Source organism: Xenopus laevis, chromosome 9_10L (assembly GCF_017654675.1).
Source record: "Xenopus laevis strain J_2021 chromosome 9_10L, Xenopus_laevis_v10.1, whole genome shotgun sequence".
Classification (NCBI taxonomy): Eukaryota; Metazoa; Chordata; class Amphibia; order Anura; family Pipidae; genus Xenopus; species Xenopus laevis.
In genome coordinates, this window is record NC_054387.1 from 27401054 (window position 1) to 27416811 (window position 15758).

Here is a 15758-nt window from a genome sequence, read left to right on the forward strand (position 1 = left end):
GCAACCTGACCACCACCCACCACCCCACTAGACCTACTACCCAGCCTCAAATAGGTTAATTTGCCATCCACATCATTCATAGTGTATATTTGTTGTGGAATTATTGTGGATTATAATATATACCTTTTTGATGTGAAATTGACTTGCTTGAGTCTCTACAGCACTGAAGAACAAAAACTATGTTATAACCAGTTCCTTTAACTAGTTAACTGCACATACAGTATATTAGTAGGTCACTTGTGTCTGTTCACCCCTTTAAACCAGTGCTGTCTGATAGTCCAAGGGAAGTCTTCACTCGTCTCACAGACCTGTATATAAAATGGAAGAAGCCAGAACTGAAGACCAGCAAATTACAGAGACAGTTGTAATGGAACAATTTGTTAAAATTTTGCCAGAGGGTGTCGGTTCATGGGTGCAGAAACATAGACCAAAAACTGCTGAGAAAGCTATTTCATTGTCTGAGGACTACTTACTTGCCAAGAAAGATGCTGGTAGACATACCAAGAGGGTCCAGCAGCCACAAGTGCAAAGTGAAATAGCAAAGCAGGAATCTAAGGCACCAGCAAAATCTGATTCAATGGGAATGGTTTGCTTTGAATGCCAAAAAAGAGGACACATAGCCAAGAATTGTCGCAAGAAAATTAAAAGGGCTTCAACTCACACCTCTTTTTGTGGTTACAGTGACTATACCATGCCGGCACTACTTAATGGACACCCTGTAAATGCCTTGTTGGATACTAGAAGTAAACTCAGCTTGGTAAAGGCTGATTTGGTCACTCAAAAGAAAGGGTTTCCAAAGATTCCAATCACTTGTGTGCATGGTGACACAAAAACCTACCCAAGGTCACACATCAATTTACAAGTTCAGGAAAAGATCTTCACAGTAGAAGCTGCTGTTGTTTCTAATCTTCAAGTTCCAGTTATACTTGGGAGAACCACTCCTGGGTTTGATGACTTATTTAAAGGTGAAGAACAACTCTGTGCTGTGACAACCAGATAACAAGAAAAAAAGGAAGAAGATCCCAACAATGCCTTGGGACATATTTTTTCTTTTCATGAGGATATTGTGGTATTATCCTCCCCAAAAAGACAGACTCTCCCACCACAGCAAGTGAATGTCCATAGGAAGAAACTGGTGATGAATCCTGCCAAGGATAAAGGTGACTATATAAGTATCGGACTATGGGACACTGATATTGCTTTAGAACAAAAATAAAATCTTTATATCAGCAGGGTTTAAAGAACTGTAAAGCAAATGAAAAGGGACTTGTGCCACCCTATTATCTAGTCCAAGATGAAAAACTGTATAGGGTATGTGTTCATCCCAAGACAGGAGAACATGTTTCTACATGTTGGTGGTACCTAAAAAATTTACAGAGCAAATAGTGAATGTGGCTCATAATATTCCCATAGCTGGTCATTTAGGTTACAAGAATACCTTAGCTAGAATCCTTTATCGGTTCTACTGGCCAGGGGTATATGACCATGTTATAGCTCATTGCCGTTCTTGTCCAGAATGCCAGTACACTGCTTCTGTACCCCCTAAAGCTACTTTGGTACCACTACCCATAATTGATGAGCCATGGATATCATTGGTCCATTGGAGAAAAGCTCATAAGGTAACCGGTTTATTCTTACAATAGTGGATTACTGCACAAGGTATCCTGAGGCAATACCAATGAGAACAGTTACAGCTAAAAGGTTTGCTGAAGAGATTTTGAATGTGATTAGTAGAGTTGGGCTGCCAAAACATATCCTTACTGATCAAGGTAGCAATTTTACATCGACCTTACTATCAGAAGTATACCAACTTTTGGGTATTAAGCCACTTCAACAACCCCATACCACCCACAAACAGATGGCCTTGTAGAAAGGTATAATCAGACTTTAAAGAAAATGCTTAAGAAATTTGTGCATAATGATCCAAAACAATGGGATAAATGGTTGCCATTTCTATTATTTGCATATCGAGAAGTGCCACAAGAGTCAACGGGTTTTAGTCCCTTTGAACTCTTATATGGTAGACGTCCCAGAGGTCTTCTAGATGTTATAAAAGAAGTATGGGAAGATAAATCTGGTCATCAGAAAAATGTTATTGATTATGTGTTACAAATGAGAGAGAGGTTGCAGATCTTGGTAAAAGTAGCACATGAAAATCTTAAGAAGGCACAAACAAATCAGAAGAAAAGGTATAATCAGCATGCCAGGAATAAGACCATTAGAGTTGGTGATCAAGTCTTACTCCTGCTTCCTAGCAGTGAGAATAAACTATTGGCTAAATGGCAAGGTCCATATAAGGTCCTTCGTCAAACTGGTCCTGTTGACTTTGAAATTGAAACTCCAGGTAAAAAATCAACCAGTAAAGTATATCATGTAAATCTACTAAAGCACTGGTTTGAACCTAAATCCAAAACTAAGAACAAAATTGCCTACACTATTGTCTCAGAGTCTACAGAGGATATGTCTGAACAGATTTATAATCTGTTAAAGAGTCAGACTGAATGGAGGGATGTGCAAATTAACCCTGAGTTAACTAAAGAACAACAGGGAGACTTAAAAGAATTGATTAAGTCATACATAGTTACATAGTTACATAGTTACATAGTTAAATTGGGTTGAAAAAAGACAAATTCCATCAAGTTCAACCCCTCCAAATGAAAACTCAGCATCCATACATACACCCATCCCTACTTTTAATTAAATTCTATATACCCATACCTATACTAACTATAGAGCTTAGTATCACAATAGCCTTTGATATTATGTCTGTCCAAAAAATCATCCAAGCCATTCTTAAAGGCATTAACTGAATCAGCCATCACAACATCACCCGGCAGTGCATTCCACAACCTCACTGTCCTGACTGTGAAGAACCCCCTACGTTGCTTCAAATGAAAGTTCTTTTCTTTTAGTCTAAAGGGGTGGCCTCTGGTACGGTGATCCACTTTATGGGTAAAAAGGTCCCCTGCCATTTGTCTATAATGTCCTCTAATGTACTTGTAAAGTGTAATCATGTCCCCTCGCAAGCGCCTTTTTTCCAGAGAAAACAACCCCAACCTTGACAGTCTACCCTCATAATTTAAGTCTTCCGTCCCTCTAACCAATTTAGTTGCACGTCTCTGCACTCTCTCCAGCTCATTTATATCCCTCTTAAGGACTGGAGTCTAAAACTGAACTGCATACTCCAGATGAGGCCTTACCAGGGACCTATAAAGAGGCATAATTATGTTTTCATCCCTTGAATTAATGCCCTTTTTTATGCAAGACAGAACTTTATTTGCTTTAGTAGCCACAGAATGACACTGCCCAGAATTAGACAACGTGTTATCTACAAAGACCCCTAGATCCTTCTCATTTAAGGAAACTCCCAACACACTGCCATTTAGTGTATAACTTGCATTTATATTATTTTTGCCAAAGTGCATAACCTTGCATTTATCAACATTGAACCTCATTTTCCAGTTTGCTGCCCAGTTTTCCAGTTTAGACAAATCACTCTGCAAAGTGGCAGCTTCCTGCAGGGAACCTATAGTTCTGCACAATTTAGTATCATCTGCAAAAATAGAAACAGTACTTTCAATGCCCACCTCCAGGTCATTAATAAACAAGTTGGAAAGCAAGGGACCTTGTACAGAGCCCTGCGGTACTCCACTAACAACACTGGTCCAATTAGAAAATGTTCCATTTACCACCACTCTTTGTGGTCTATCTTTTAGCCAGTTCTCTATCCAGGTACAAATACTATGTTCCAAGCCAACATACGCTGATGTGTTTATCAGTAAACATGGACTTGTGTCCCAAGTATGCCATCAGATAGATACTGGGACTCATGCTCCAATTAGACAAAAGCCATATCGAATGCCTGAACAATTTAGGAAAACAGTGGAAAATGAAGTTACAGAGATGCTAAAATTGGGGGTTATTGAACCATCCAAAAGTCCTTGGTGTTCCCCAGTAGTGATGGTTGGGAAAAAAGATGGAACAATAAGATTTTGCATTGACTTCCGTAAAATTAATGCAATCTCCACTTTTGATAGTTACCCAATGCCACGCATAGATGATCTCATTGATCAACAAGGTGGAGCAGTGTTCATATCTACCTTAGATCTATCCAAAGGGTATTGGCAGATCCCTCTAGATGTCAAAGCTAAGGAGAAAACTGCTTTTATAGTACCTAGTGGGTTGTATCAGTTTAAAACAATGCCATTTGGACTACATGGTGCTCCAACCACTTTCCAAAGGGCTATGGACATACTCCTACGGGACCATGTAGGGTACAGTGCTGCTTATTTGGATGATGTTGTGATCTACAGTCATTCATGGGTAGATCATTTAGATCACTTGAGGAAAGTAATTGCCCAAATAAAGCAGGCAGGTTTTACCATTAACCAAAAAAAATGTTCAATGGGTTTCTACGAAACCAAGTATCTTAGATTTATTTTGGGTAACGGTAAAGTAAGACCAGAAGTCACAAAAGTCCACGCTATTCAGGCTGCCAATATTCCAGCTACAAAGAAAGAAATCAGGTCATTTCTTGGGCTTGCAGGATACTATCGGCGCTTTATACCTGAATTTTCTGCCATAGTTGCCCCACTTAACTAAAAAGAACAAGCGAGAGAATGTTACATGGTCAATAGAATGTGAACATGCTTTTCAGAAAATAAAAAAATGTCTGTGTAAGGAACCAGTTTTACAGAGCCCAAATTTGAAAAACCATTTATTGTACAAATTGATGCGTCAGAGGTAGGACTGGATGGAGTCCTTATTCAAGAGATAGATGGTGAGGAACACCCTATCCTTTTCACAAGTCGAAAACTGTTCCCTCGTGAACAGAGATACTCAACTATTGAGAAAGAAGGACTTGCAATCAAATGGAAGAAGCCTTACGCTATTATTTACTAGGGAGAGAGTTCACTTTAATTACAGATCATCATCCTCTAACTTGGATAAATACTATGAAAGACAAAAATGCTAGACTCACTAGGTGGTATCTTGCATTACAACCATTTAAGTTTGAGATTGATCATCGGTCAGGGAAAAAGCACCTGAATGCTGACCATTTGTCCAGATATGGTGCTGAGGTAATGTTTGCGGAAGGACAAGCTTCCTTTTAAGGAGGGAGGAATGTGGAGATGTGAATGGTACTGCTTCAAATTGTATATAATATGTACTAAAATCTATCACACTGGTTTTAATGCAAGTGTTCACATGGATTGACAGACCTATGCTGGGTGAATGGTATTCCTTTCTGTTACTTTTCCTTTTCTCCATTAGGCTGGCCACCTAAAGAAAGGAAAGTTCCTTTCTTTAATCTAAATCTGTCAGCACCTGTGAACCATGCATGTAATTAACTATCTTATGTTAAAAAATCTTACTGCTATTGTGTGTTACATTTAAATGTGTAAGGTAAATGCTACAGTGTACACACATGTATAGGAAAGGTAATTTGTGTTAACTATATCAGGAAGGATTTTAAAATACAGCGTAATTGCAAATGCAGCTTTGAAGTTAAAAGTTTTACCTGTGATACAACCTGGTGTGGTGGCTTGCACCTCTTAAGAGGCAGGCCAGCAGCACTTCCTTGAATTTAAAGGGAATGCTGCAGTGCATGGTGGGAGTTCTGACTCCTATAAAAGGCTGGAGTGATTAGAAAGCAGGGGAGTAATTTGTAAAGCACAAGTTGGAAGTGCTGGTCTAAACAAGTGGTGCTGTATGATGTAGAAATCATTTTTTTTGTTTTTTTTATTTGTAACAGTCTGCTTTGCAAGTTTCTGAACTGTTAAAAAAGAGTCTCTTATTGTTTTTTTTATAGAGGTCTGGAAAGTTAAATAAACCTCTGATTTTTTTTCATCAAGAAGAGTATTTTTTTGAGAAAATTTCCCCCTGCCTCACACTGTCCAACTTCTGTGGTACCGAGGGCCGAAATGTTTCTGGCCTACATAGTGGAGGGCCGATAATGGAAGCCAGTGTTGACCACACCCTATTTTTTAAAAAAAACACCCACTTTAAACCACACCCGTGTTACCACAAGATCATGCTCACAATAATGGTGGTAGCACACCAAAAAACCAAATGGTTGGTGCTCACTGCAGGGATATCACTTATCACTCATATGTGAAAAAAATTGGCATATTAAGACATACCCTTAAATCCATATGCCTCCTCTTCCCCTTGGATAACACAGCACCCCCAGCATATGATTTACACCTTAGGACCCCTAACAATAATTTTTTTTCAAATGCTAACAAACTCCCAGAAAAGTACCAGGCTTATGTACCACAGGCAGAGCAGGGCACATACAGGCAGAGTATGGAACACACAGTCAGAGCAGGGCACACACAGGCAGAGCAGGGCACAGCAGGCAGAGAGGGGCACATGCAGACAGAGTATGGCACACACAGGCAGAGCAGGGCACACGCAGGCAGAGCAGGGCACACGCAGGCAGAGTAGGGCACACAGACAGAGTATGGCACACGCAGGCAGAGTAGTGCACACAACACACACAGGCAGAGCAGGGCATACACAGGCAGAGCAGGGCACACACACAGGGAGCATATGGCAGGCAGAACATGGCACACACAGGGAGCATATGGAAGGCAGAACCGAGCAAGAGCCAAGGAAAACTATCAGGACAACTCTAATATGTACTACATAAAGTAGTGCTGGTGCCCCTCCAGCAGTTTGTATAAAGTGTGAACAGGTGAACAATGTGGGCAGTTTCAGTCTGGGTCCCAGGTGTGAACAGTACAGGGTTTTAGGATGTGAACAATAGAGGTTTCACAAGTGTGAACAATGCAGGGAGATCACAGGTGTGAACAATACAGGGCATTAGTCTGAATTTGAGGTTTAAACTATGCAGTTGCCAGTTAATCTCTGTAGTGATACCATTTAAAGTTTACACATGGTAAGCAAACACAGCAGGTATGTGGACAGCCCTGCTTTAAGGGAAATAAAGTGATGATCTACGATCCTCTGCCGGTGCACAATATCCGCTCCCCAGATTGACTAATATAGTGTAGTATTCTTAACTTTGGTTTGATTGGTGCTAAGGTGACTACACACTCTGTAGGGGGGGCTGTTTTTACTCCTTCATCTTTATGGTTATTACTACCACCTTTTCAACCGGACAGTGCAGGCATATATCCAAGCGGTGTCAGATGGGTTTACAGGTGGGTACTTACAAAAGTTTAAAATCTATACAGGCCTTCAGATATAGTGTTGTTTTTCACAATAGGGTCCGTTTGTTCCCTCTTGGATCCCAGTGATTCTATAGGAATGCGCTTAAAATAGTGTAATATCTTCTTTAATAATAAAATATATAAAAAAAACAGTTGCACTCACATGTTCACAATGTATTGGCGTTTTAAAACAAAGTCCCTGTGGTGTCAAAGTCCGGAGAGTTCGCAGTGTGGTATGATTTTTTTCTCGCAGCGTGTAGTCCTCAGGCGCACACGGGTGACGTCACAGCCTGACGCGTTTCGTCTTGCGACTTTCTCAAAGGCTTCACAAACACTATTGCGCATGTCTCCTTTTACGCTATGACCATAGCCGTGGCAGCGCAAACATGCCCTCGTTAAGGCGCCGTGTGCGTCATCCCAGTAGTGCATACACACCTCCCTTGCGGCACTGCGTGCGTCAACATGGCGACCTATCCCATTATAGCAGCTTAATGTAACCTAAAATTACAAACATTCCAAATCGAAACTAAACTAAATCACATCAATGGTATATATCTTATATTGGTATCCATAGGCAGAGGGTGAGGTTTTTTGTTTAGGGAGGCTAAAGATGGGCCATTCATAGACTGACCTAAAGCTAATGTGAGGTTTAGTGGATGTGCCACAGGAATGAAAATGACCTCCCACCCCAACTACCTCAAGCGGTTCTGTGGGTTCCACAACTCATATTAAATGGATTCTCCATCCATTTGTGTTCACAGATGTCCCTTTAATTTTAACAAAGGGGTGAAGTGTTAAACAGTGTTAAGCTTAGATGTGAGATGTAGCCTATATTTACAAAGCAAACACATATATGCAGTGATATGCAGTGGGTACTGGTGGCAGAGATTCAGATATTCATGCCCCCACACTGTAACATTGCCACTGAAATACAACATTGGTTTGTTTCCAAGCCACCTTAAAGGGGTGCTTTACTTTTAAATAAATGTTTAGTATGTTATAGAATGGCTAATTCTAAGCAACTTTTCAATTGGCCTTCATTTTTTCTTTTCTTTTTTTTAGTTTTTTAATTATTTACCTTCTCCTTTTGACTCTTTCTAGCTTTCAAATGGGGGTGACCTCTTCTAAAAACAAAGGCCACAATTCTATTGTTATTGCTTTTTTTTATTTCTTATCTTTCTGTTCAGACCCCTTTCCATTTCCTTATTCAAATCTATGCATGGTTGCTAGGGTGATCTGGACCCTAGCAAACAGATTGCTGAAATTGCACATTGGAGAGTTGCCAAATAAAAAGTTACACAAATAATAAAAAAAATTAAAGACAATTAAAAATTTTCTCAGAATATCTGACTAACTAACTAACTAACTAACTAACTAACTAACTAACTAACTAACTAACAGACTTAAAAGGGTTTGTTCACCTTTGAGTTAACTTTTAGTATGATGCAGAGAGTGATATTCTAAAACCAATTTGCAATTGGTTTTTATTTTTTATTATTTGTTGTTTTTGAGTTATTTAGCTTTTTATTCAGCAGCTCTCCAGTTTGCAGTTTCAACAATCTGGTTGCTAGGGTCCAAATTTCCTAGCAACCATGCACTGATTTGAATGAGACACTAGAATATAAATAGGAGAGATTCACAAATACTTCAATTGTTTGTCAGGTGGTCCCTCACTCCAAAAGCATCAGGGCTCTATCAAACAGAGTCAATGGCACCGTCCCAGCCACACAACATCCAAGGTATAAGCAAAATTCACTCTGGAGAGCCAAATTAAATTCAGTGTACTTTATTCAGACACAACATGTTTCGGACAGAAACATGTTGTGTCTGAATAAAGTACACTGAATTTAATTTGGCTCTCCAGAGTGAATTTTGCTTATACCTTATAAATAGGAGAGGCCTGAATAGAAAGATGAATAATAAAAAGTAGCAATAACAATACATTTGTAGCCTTACAGAGCATTTGTTTTTTTAGGTGGTTTGACCATTTAAAAAAAATGTAAAATTTAAAAGAGTCAGAAAAAGAAGAAGGCAAATATTTAAAAAGCTATAAAAAATAAATAATAGAAGCCAATTGAGAAATTGCTTAGAATTGGCCATTGTATAACATACTAACAGTTAGGGGCACATTTACTTAGCTCAAATGAAGGAATAGAATAAAAAAAACTTTGCATTTCAAATGATTTTTTTGGCTACTTCGACCTTCGACTTCGAATTGAACGATTCGAAGTAAAAATCGTTCGACTATTCGGGGAAGGCCCCCATAGGCTTTTTAACAATTTTCTGGTCGAAGAAAAATAGTTCGATCGATGGATTCAAATCATTCTAATCATTCGATTCGAAGGATTTAATCGTTCGTTCGATCGAACGAATTGCGGTAAATCCTTCAACTTCGATATTTGAAGTCGAAGGATTTAACTTCAACAGTCTTATATCGAGGATAAATTAACCCTCGATATTCGACCCTAAGTAAATGTGCCCCTTAAAGGGATACTGTCATGGGAAAAAACATTTTTTTCAAAATGAATCGGTTAATAGTGCTGCTCCAGCAGAATTCTGCACTGAAATCCATTTCCAAAAAGAGCAAATAGATTTTTTTATATTCAATTTTGAAATCTGACATGGGGCTAGACATATTGTCAATTTTCCAGCTGCCCCAAGTCATGTGACTTGTGCTATGATAAACTTCAATCACTCTTTACTGCTGTACTGCAAGTTGGAGTGATATCACCCCCCTCCTTTTTCACCCCCAGCAGCCAAACAAAAGAACAATGGGAAGGTTACCTTCCCATTGTTCTTTTGTTTGGCTGCTGGGGGTGCTGGATAACAGCTCCCTAACACAAGATAACAGCTGTCTGGTAGATCTAAGAACAACACACAATAGTAAAATCCCATGTCCCACTGAGACACATTTGGTTACATTAAGAAAGAAAAACAGCAGCCTGCCAGAAAGCATTTCTCTCCTAAAGTGCAGGCACAAGTCACATGACCAGGGGAAGCTGGGAAATTGACAAAATATCTAGTCCCATGTCAGGTTTCAAAATTGAATATAAAAATATCTGTTTGCTCTTTTGAGAAATGGATTTCAGTGCAGAATTCTGCTGGAGCAGCGCTATTAACTGATGCATTTTGAAAAAAAAATTTTTTCCCATGACAGTATCCCTTTAATGTCAAGGTGAACACCCCTTTGACTAAAATAAACAAAGTAAGAGAAAAAAAAAACAAGTGCACAATTTGCTTTTCATGGGGAAAGAGTTCATTCAAGATTTGAGCAAGGGAGATAGGGATATTATAGGTGCCAGTTGACAGAAAAAAACTTTGACAAAAGAAACTATTTTATTTCAGATAGTGTTTAAGCCTTTAGAGCTTTTCAAGTATAGTACTGTACCTCACCTCTGGTGAGGTTCTTCTTGTCAGTCCTTTCTGCAGTGCCTTCCGATGATCCGAATCTCACCCCACTCCCACCTTTATCTGTGACTTGATTGGCTAGTTCTACTGTCAGTCAAGAGAGCTGCATTCTGATTGGGGAAACCATGAGGAATAAGATCCAATCAGAGTGCAGTTGTTTACAACAGAACCGGTTTCCACGATGTTAAAGGTATCAACCAGTCAGAAACGGAGTGACTTTGTTTTAATGTGCCAGGCAGGTTTGGGGAGGCTTAGCCTCCCCTAGCCTTATTGAAAATCCGCCTATGTTGGTATCACTCTTTTGTTGACATAAATAGGTTAGAATAAATATATGGAATCAGAACATATAAAAATGTTTCATCTTATTAAAAACTACTTATAAAAATGCTCTCAGGTTAATGTCTATATTTAGACCTTTGGGGTCAATGTTTCTAGAGTATATATCCATCTACTCTCGCATTGGAGGGTTGTTTTCACCAAATCTCCTCCTCTCCATTTATTTTTTACTTCTTCTATACCCAAATAGGTTAACCCTTTAGGGTTCATCCCATGTACTTCTTTAAAGTGTTAAGAGACAATATGGTTTACTTTCCCTTTTTTATATTGTTTACATGTTCTCTTATTCTATCCTTGAACATTCGGTTAGTTTTTCCAACATATTGTAAGCCACATGGGCATTGTAGGCAATATATGACATTTTTTGTAATACATTTTATATTCTGTTTGATCTTAAACTCTTTTTTTTGTTAACTTCAGAGATAAAGGATTTTTTTCTTTTTACCATATTTACATGCTTTACATAGTGAGCAAGGGGAAAAACCTGCCCACGTGTGTTCCATGATTTCCCCAGTTTCTCTCCTAGTATTCCCATGGTTATTTGTTAGGATTTGTTTTAAGTTATTCGCCTTCCTAAATACAACTTTAGGTTGATCTCAAGCTATTTTTCTTTAAACCACTGACTCTGATCAAAGTTTTTCCTAGAAAGAATTCCTCTTTATAATTTACATTAAAGTGTGGAACCAGATTTAGTTCTATTTATGAAAAAATGTATGACAACCCCTACATGCACTAGCTTGCCATGCTAGATCTACAGCAGTTCTCATCATTTGCAGCAATGTGAAGGGAAAAATCTTCGGACCTCAAATGCAGTCATGTATTTCTTCTCTGAGACAGTAAAAACTTTGATCAGAAAGCCTTTTTCATTTGTTTCAAAATAATAGTTTTTGATTTTATTACCTGCAAAATTGTGTCACTTTTAGTGTCACCAAGCTGTATGAAACTTTTGTTCCAGACCGGATAATAAAACGCAACGTGCAGTGAACAGTCGGTATTGTTATAGCACGTGCTTTGGGGTGGCACAATGGCACAGTGTGGGCAGTAAATGGCATGTCACTGCTCTATACGAAAATGTGATGTGAGGGCCTGGCCGCCCCCATTTCCAGCACAGTCTTTGGATTCAGATTTGCAGTTCAGCAGAGTGTGGCTAATGTGCCAAGCAGAGACTGACAGAGCTGTGGCAGTTGGATGACTCGGTGTGTAATGGCAGTGTTAAGCAACCCTTGCTCCCCATCACCCCACTACTGACATGTTGACGCTTTCCTATTTAATTGCTGGGGCAGCTTTGGGGATTAAGGGCTTGTCTTGGAGGCACAGAGAGGTAGGGGCGTTTGTGCAGCTGTGCCAAAGTCTTTGCCTGTATGCACATGTAGAAAGGATTTTGTCCACTGGGACTATGAGACCCTGTATTTGCTGGTTTTATGCACTACTAATGTCCTCTTGCCAGTCTGTGGTTATCTGCTGCATGAAAATAAGCGTGCATACCCAAGGACTCAGGTATGTTCATATATGCATTTATACTTGCATGCCTAATAGTTTGCAGAATGTATGTTATACCTGGTTCTATGCACATATGTGTATGCACCCCATTGTGTGTTTATACATCTGTGCAGATGTACAGACTTGCATCTGTGAATGAATGACTCAGGAAATATATTTGTGTGTATGTGCCTCTGTTCCTCAAGGTGGGTAACCTCCCTATACAATGCATCCTAAAACTTGTACATGCTACTCTTTATATTTTTTTACTGTGTCTATACTGTACATTACTGCTTGAACTATGCAAATGTGTATTTATTTGTATAGCTTAGAATAGGTCTTGGATTGCAAACCTGTAACCCTTCAGCTTAGACTCAAAACAGCTAGAGGATTGTAAGGCAGCAACGCTAAAGCTGTCCACAGACGCAAAGATCTGATCGTACAAATCCTCGATTCGTATGATTTTCGGACCGCGTGTGGAGAGTCACGACATTTTTCGTCCCACGGAGATCGATTGTTTGGTCGATCGGCAAGGTTAAAAGATTTCTGTCGGCTGATGATAATTTCTCTGCATGTATTGCCACTGATTTTCAGTGGGAGACTGTCACTAGCTTTGGTCGGACATAACTTTCGTTTGATTGCTGTCAGGGGCAGAACATTGGCTGATCTGTTCTTTTACTACTTTATGTGATCGGAATGGGGTAGTGGCAGGTCGGGAGATGGGAAAGTCCGATCGTTCAAGGATTTAAACGATCGGATCTTTGCATCTATGGCCAGCTCGAGATAGACAAATATAGATAGACACACTGACAAATATTACCTTTCTGATCCTTGCTATTATCTTCAGTGGTGATTCTGACTTTTGAAACAACGTAACAGAAGCCAGCCAGATAACTGTCTTAGAGAAGAGCTGACTTCTGTTAAGATAAATAAAGAGTCAGAACCAGGAGTGCATAAACGAAAGGCAGATAACTGCTTTCAGTTGCAATTCACATTTATAAATAATTAGTAAAATAACTTAGTTAGTTAGGTTGAAAAAAAAAACACATCCATCAAGTTCAACCTTTTAACTTGTTTTAACCTGCCTAACTGTTAGTTATAAAGCAACTTAACATTTAATTAATACATATTGGAAAGTTGCTTAGAATTTTCATTCTCTCACTAATATGGAGCATATGGCTGCGCATGAGATTGTATCACTCTAGTTACATTGCAGAACATATAAGGTACAGATATGGAACCTGTTATCCATAATCGGACAACCTGGGGTTTTCAAGATAAAGGAACTTTGCATTTCAATAACTAATCTCCATTTATACTAAAAAAAATCATTTAAAATATTAAATAAATTCAACAGGATTGCATGCCACAAATAAGGATTCATTATATCATAGTTAGTATGAAATACAAGTTTCATTGTTTTATCATTACAAAAAAAGGGAAATCATTTTTTAAAATGTGAATAATTTAATTATAATGGAGTCTATGAGAGATAGCCATCCCATAATTCGGAGCTTTCTGTATAATGGGTTTCAAGTTAATGTTACCTGTACAAGCAAGAAGCATCACAAAATCAGTTGCAGGTGTGTGTAAGGCAAAAGATCCCACATAACCCAAGGCTGCTTGCAAATGCCACTCTTGATAGAAGCTGGCATCGTTCATAAACTAGGAGAAGGTGATCCTATGGCAGTTGCAGTGCAGTGGAAAGCCAGGCACCAATGAGATCACAACAAGTGAAGCATGTACATTGAGTGCAAGGAGCATGTGCAATCTCTGTTATGCACCAAAGTAATATGTTACATTTAGCCCTCTTGTAACATCAGTAGTCACTAGCACTGCAGCATTGCAGCCCTAGGGCCCTGCCAGGACACTGCCTGCATGGGACACAAGTGGGGCTTACCCTCTAAGGCAGACAAAGCATATACAAATATACTTTGTCTGCCTTAGAGGGTAAGCCCTATTTGAGGTAGCTCGGTGAAAGCTGGATGATGTCAGCTAGGACTGCCCTGATAAATAGGGTGTAGCTAAGAGCTGCAGTAGCCAGTCCGCAACATTCCATTACCATGTACCGTCCTAAAACCAAACCAGTGGAATTACATTTAAAGTGATACTGACACAAAAAAAATACTTTTTAAAATATGAATGTACATTAAAAGTTACCTATAGGTCATGCTGAGAGGTTTGCGGAGCGGTTTGTTTTTGTAAGTAATTGTTAGTTGAAGTTCCTAAAACTAAAGACTGTTTTGCCAACATGACTGTCCAATCTCAGCCTATCAGTTAAAGTTTCTAATGCTAACGACTCCTGCTGCACAAATATAGGCCATCACAAGTAGTTAGATAGGTAAGTAAAAGCATTGGGCAAATACTTTATGGCATAATTATAAGAAGCATGCAAAGTCAATATTGGTAGATGTAAAGGTTCAATTTCTGGTGTCAGTATCTCTTTAAAGGCTTTCTTCCTCAGGACTGGGGGCCTTTATATACATACTGAATGCAAATACATCCTCCATACAGCCCAGTTGCACTGAAAGTGTTATAGTTTTGGGTTGTGACAAAATCCTTGTCGTCCTCTCCTTTCTCCTTAAGTGGCTGTTGTTTCTCCTAGGAGCTTGACAATGTGGAAGGAGAAGATTACAACACAGAATTCTCTATCCAGAGCTCTCCTGCTGCACAGAATGGACCTGAGGTTTATGTCCTTCCACTTACAGAAGTTTCAGTGCCAATGTCCAAACAGCCGGGGAGATCAGGTAAGAATAGGTCAACCTGTGACCTACTATTATAGTCTAGCACAGGGTTGGGAAACTTGTGGGCTTCAATATGTTATTGATGTAGGACCCATACCTTTTGCTGTTGCAATGCTATAACAACCTATATGGCCAGAGGTTGCAGAAGTTTGTTTTGCAGAGGGCACACTGGGGCCAAGAAAATATTAGTGGCTCATAACTAAATACTAAAAGATTTTTTGAGAAACAAGGGATAAAATATATCTGCTCTTGTACCCTCGATTTTTCTGTTTTCTGTGTTACATTATGTCCTTGTGCCCCTATTTGGCAGGTCCAGAGATAAAACCAAGGGGACCAGTACATTTATTGATGTGTTAATGTTACTATGCATAGGTTTGTACTGGGTGGGTGAGACATACCTTGTGTGTATGAGTGCCCGAGAGAACTTGACTAATTGTGGTTTAGCATCAGAACACAGGAGGAGTTAGCAATACTTGTTTTGCATGAGGTGGGCTTATCACATACAGTACCAAGCTGTGAAACTCTATGCATGCTTTGCATGACCAAATGTGAGTAGGATTGGAATTTGGACCAAGAATTAATCATTTTTCAGAAGCCTCAGCGCAAGGGGGAG

At 39.3% G+C, this 15758-nt stretch overlaps 1 protein-coding gene across 7 annotated transcripts in view; it reads left to right on the forward strand.

The window, feature by feature from the left end:
- Positions 1–15758, forward strand: part of aatk.L (apoptosis-associated tyrosine kinase L homeolog) — a 105564-nt gene that overhangs the window by 57136 nt on the left and 32670 nt on the right. For 6 of the 7 annotated variants that reach the window (XM_018235074.2, XM_018235075.2, XM_041576032.1 and 3 more), the window contains exon 3: positions 15007–15148. In XM_018235074.2, the coding sequence (XP_018090563.2) occupies positions 15007–15148 (142 nt within the window). The remainder of the gene's footprint in view (positions 1–15006; positions 15149–15758) is intronic. The other variant, XM_041576031.1, reaches the window with a different exon arrangement.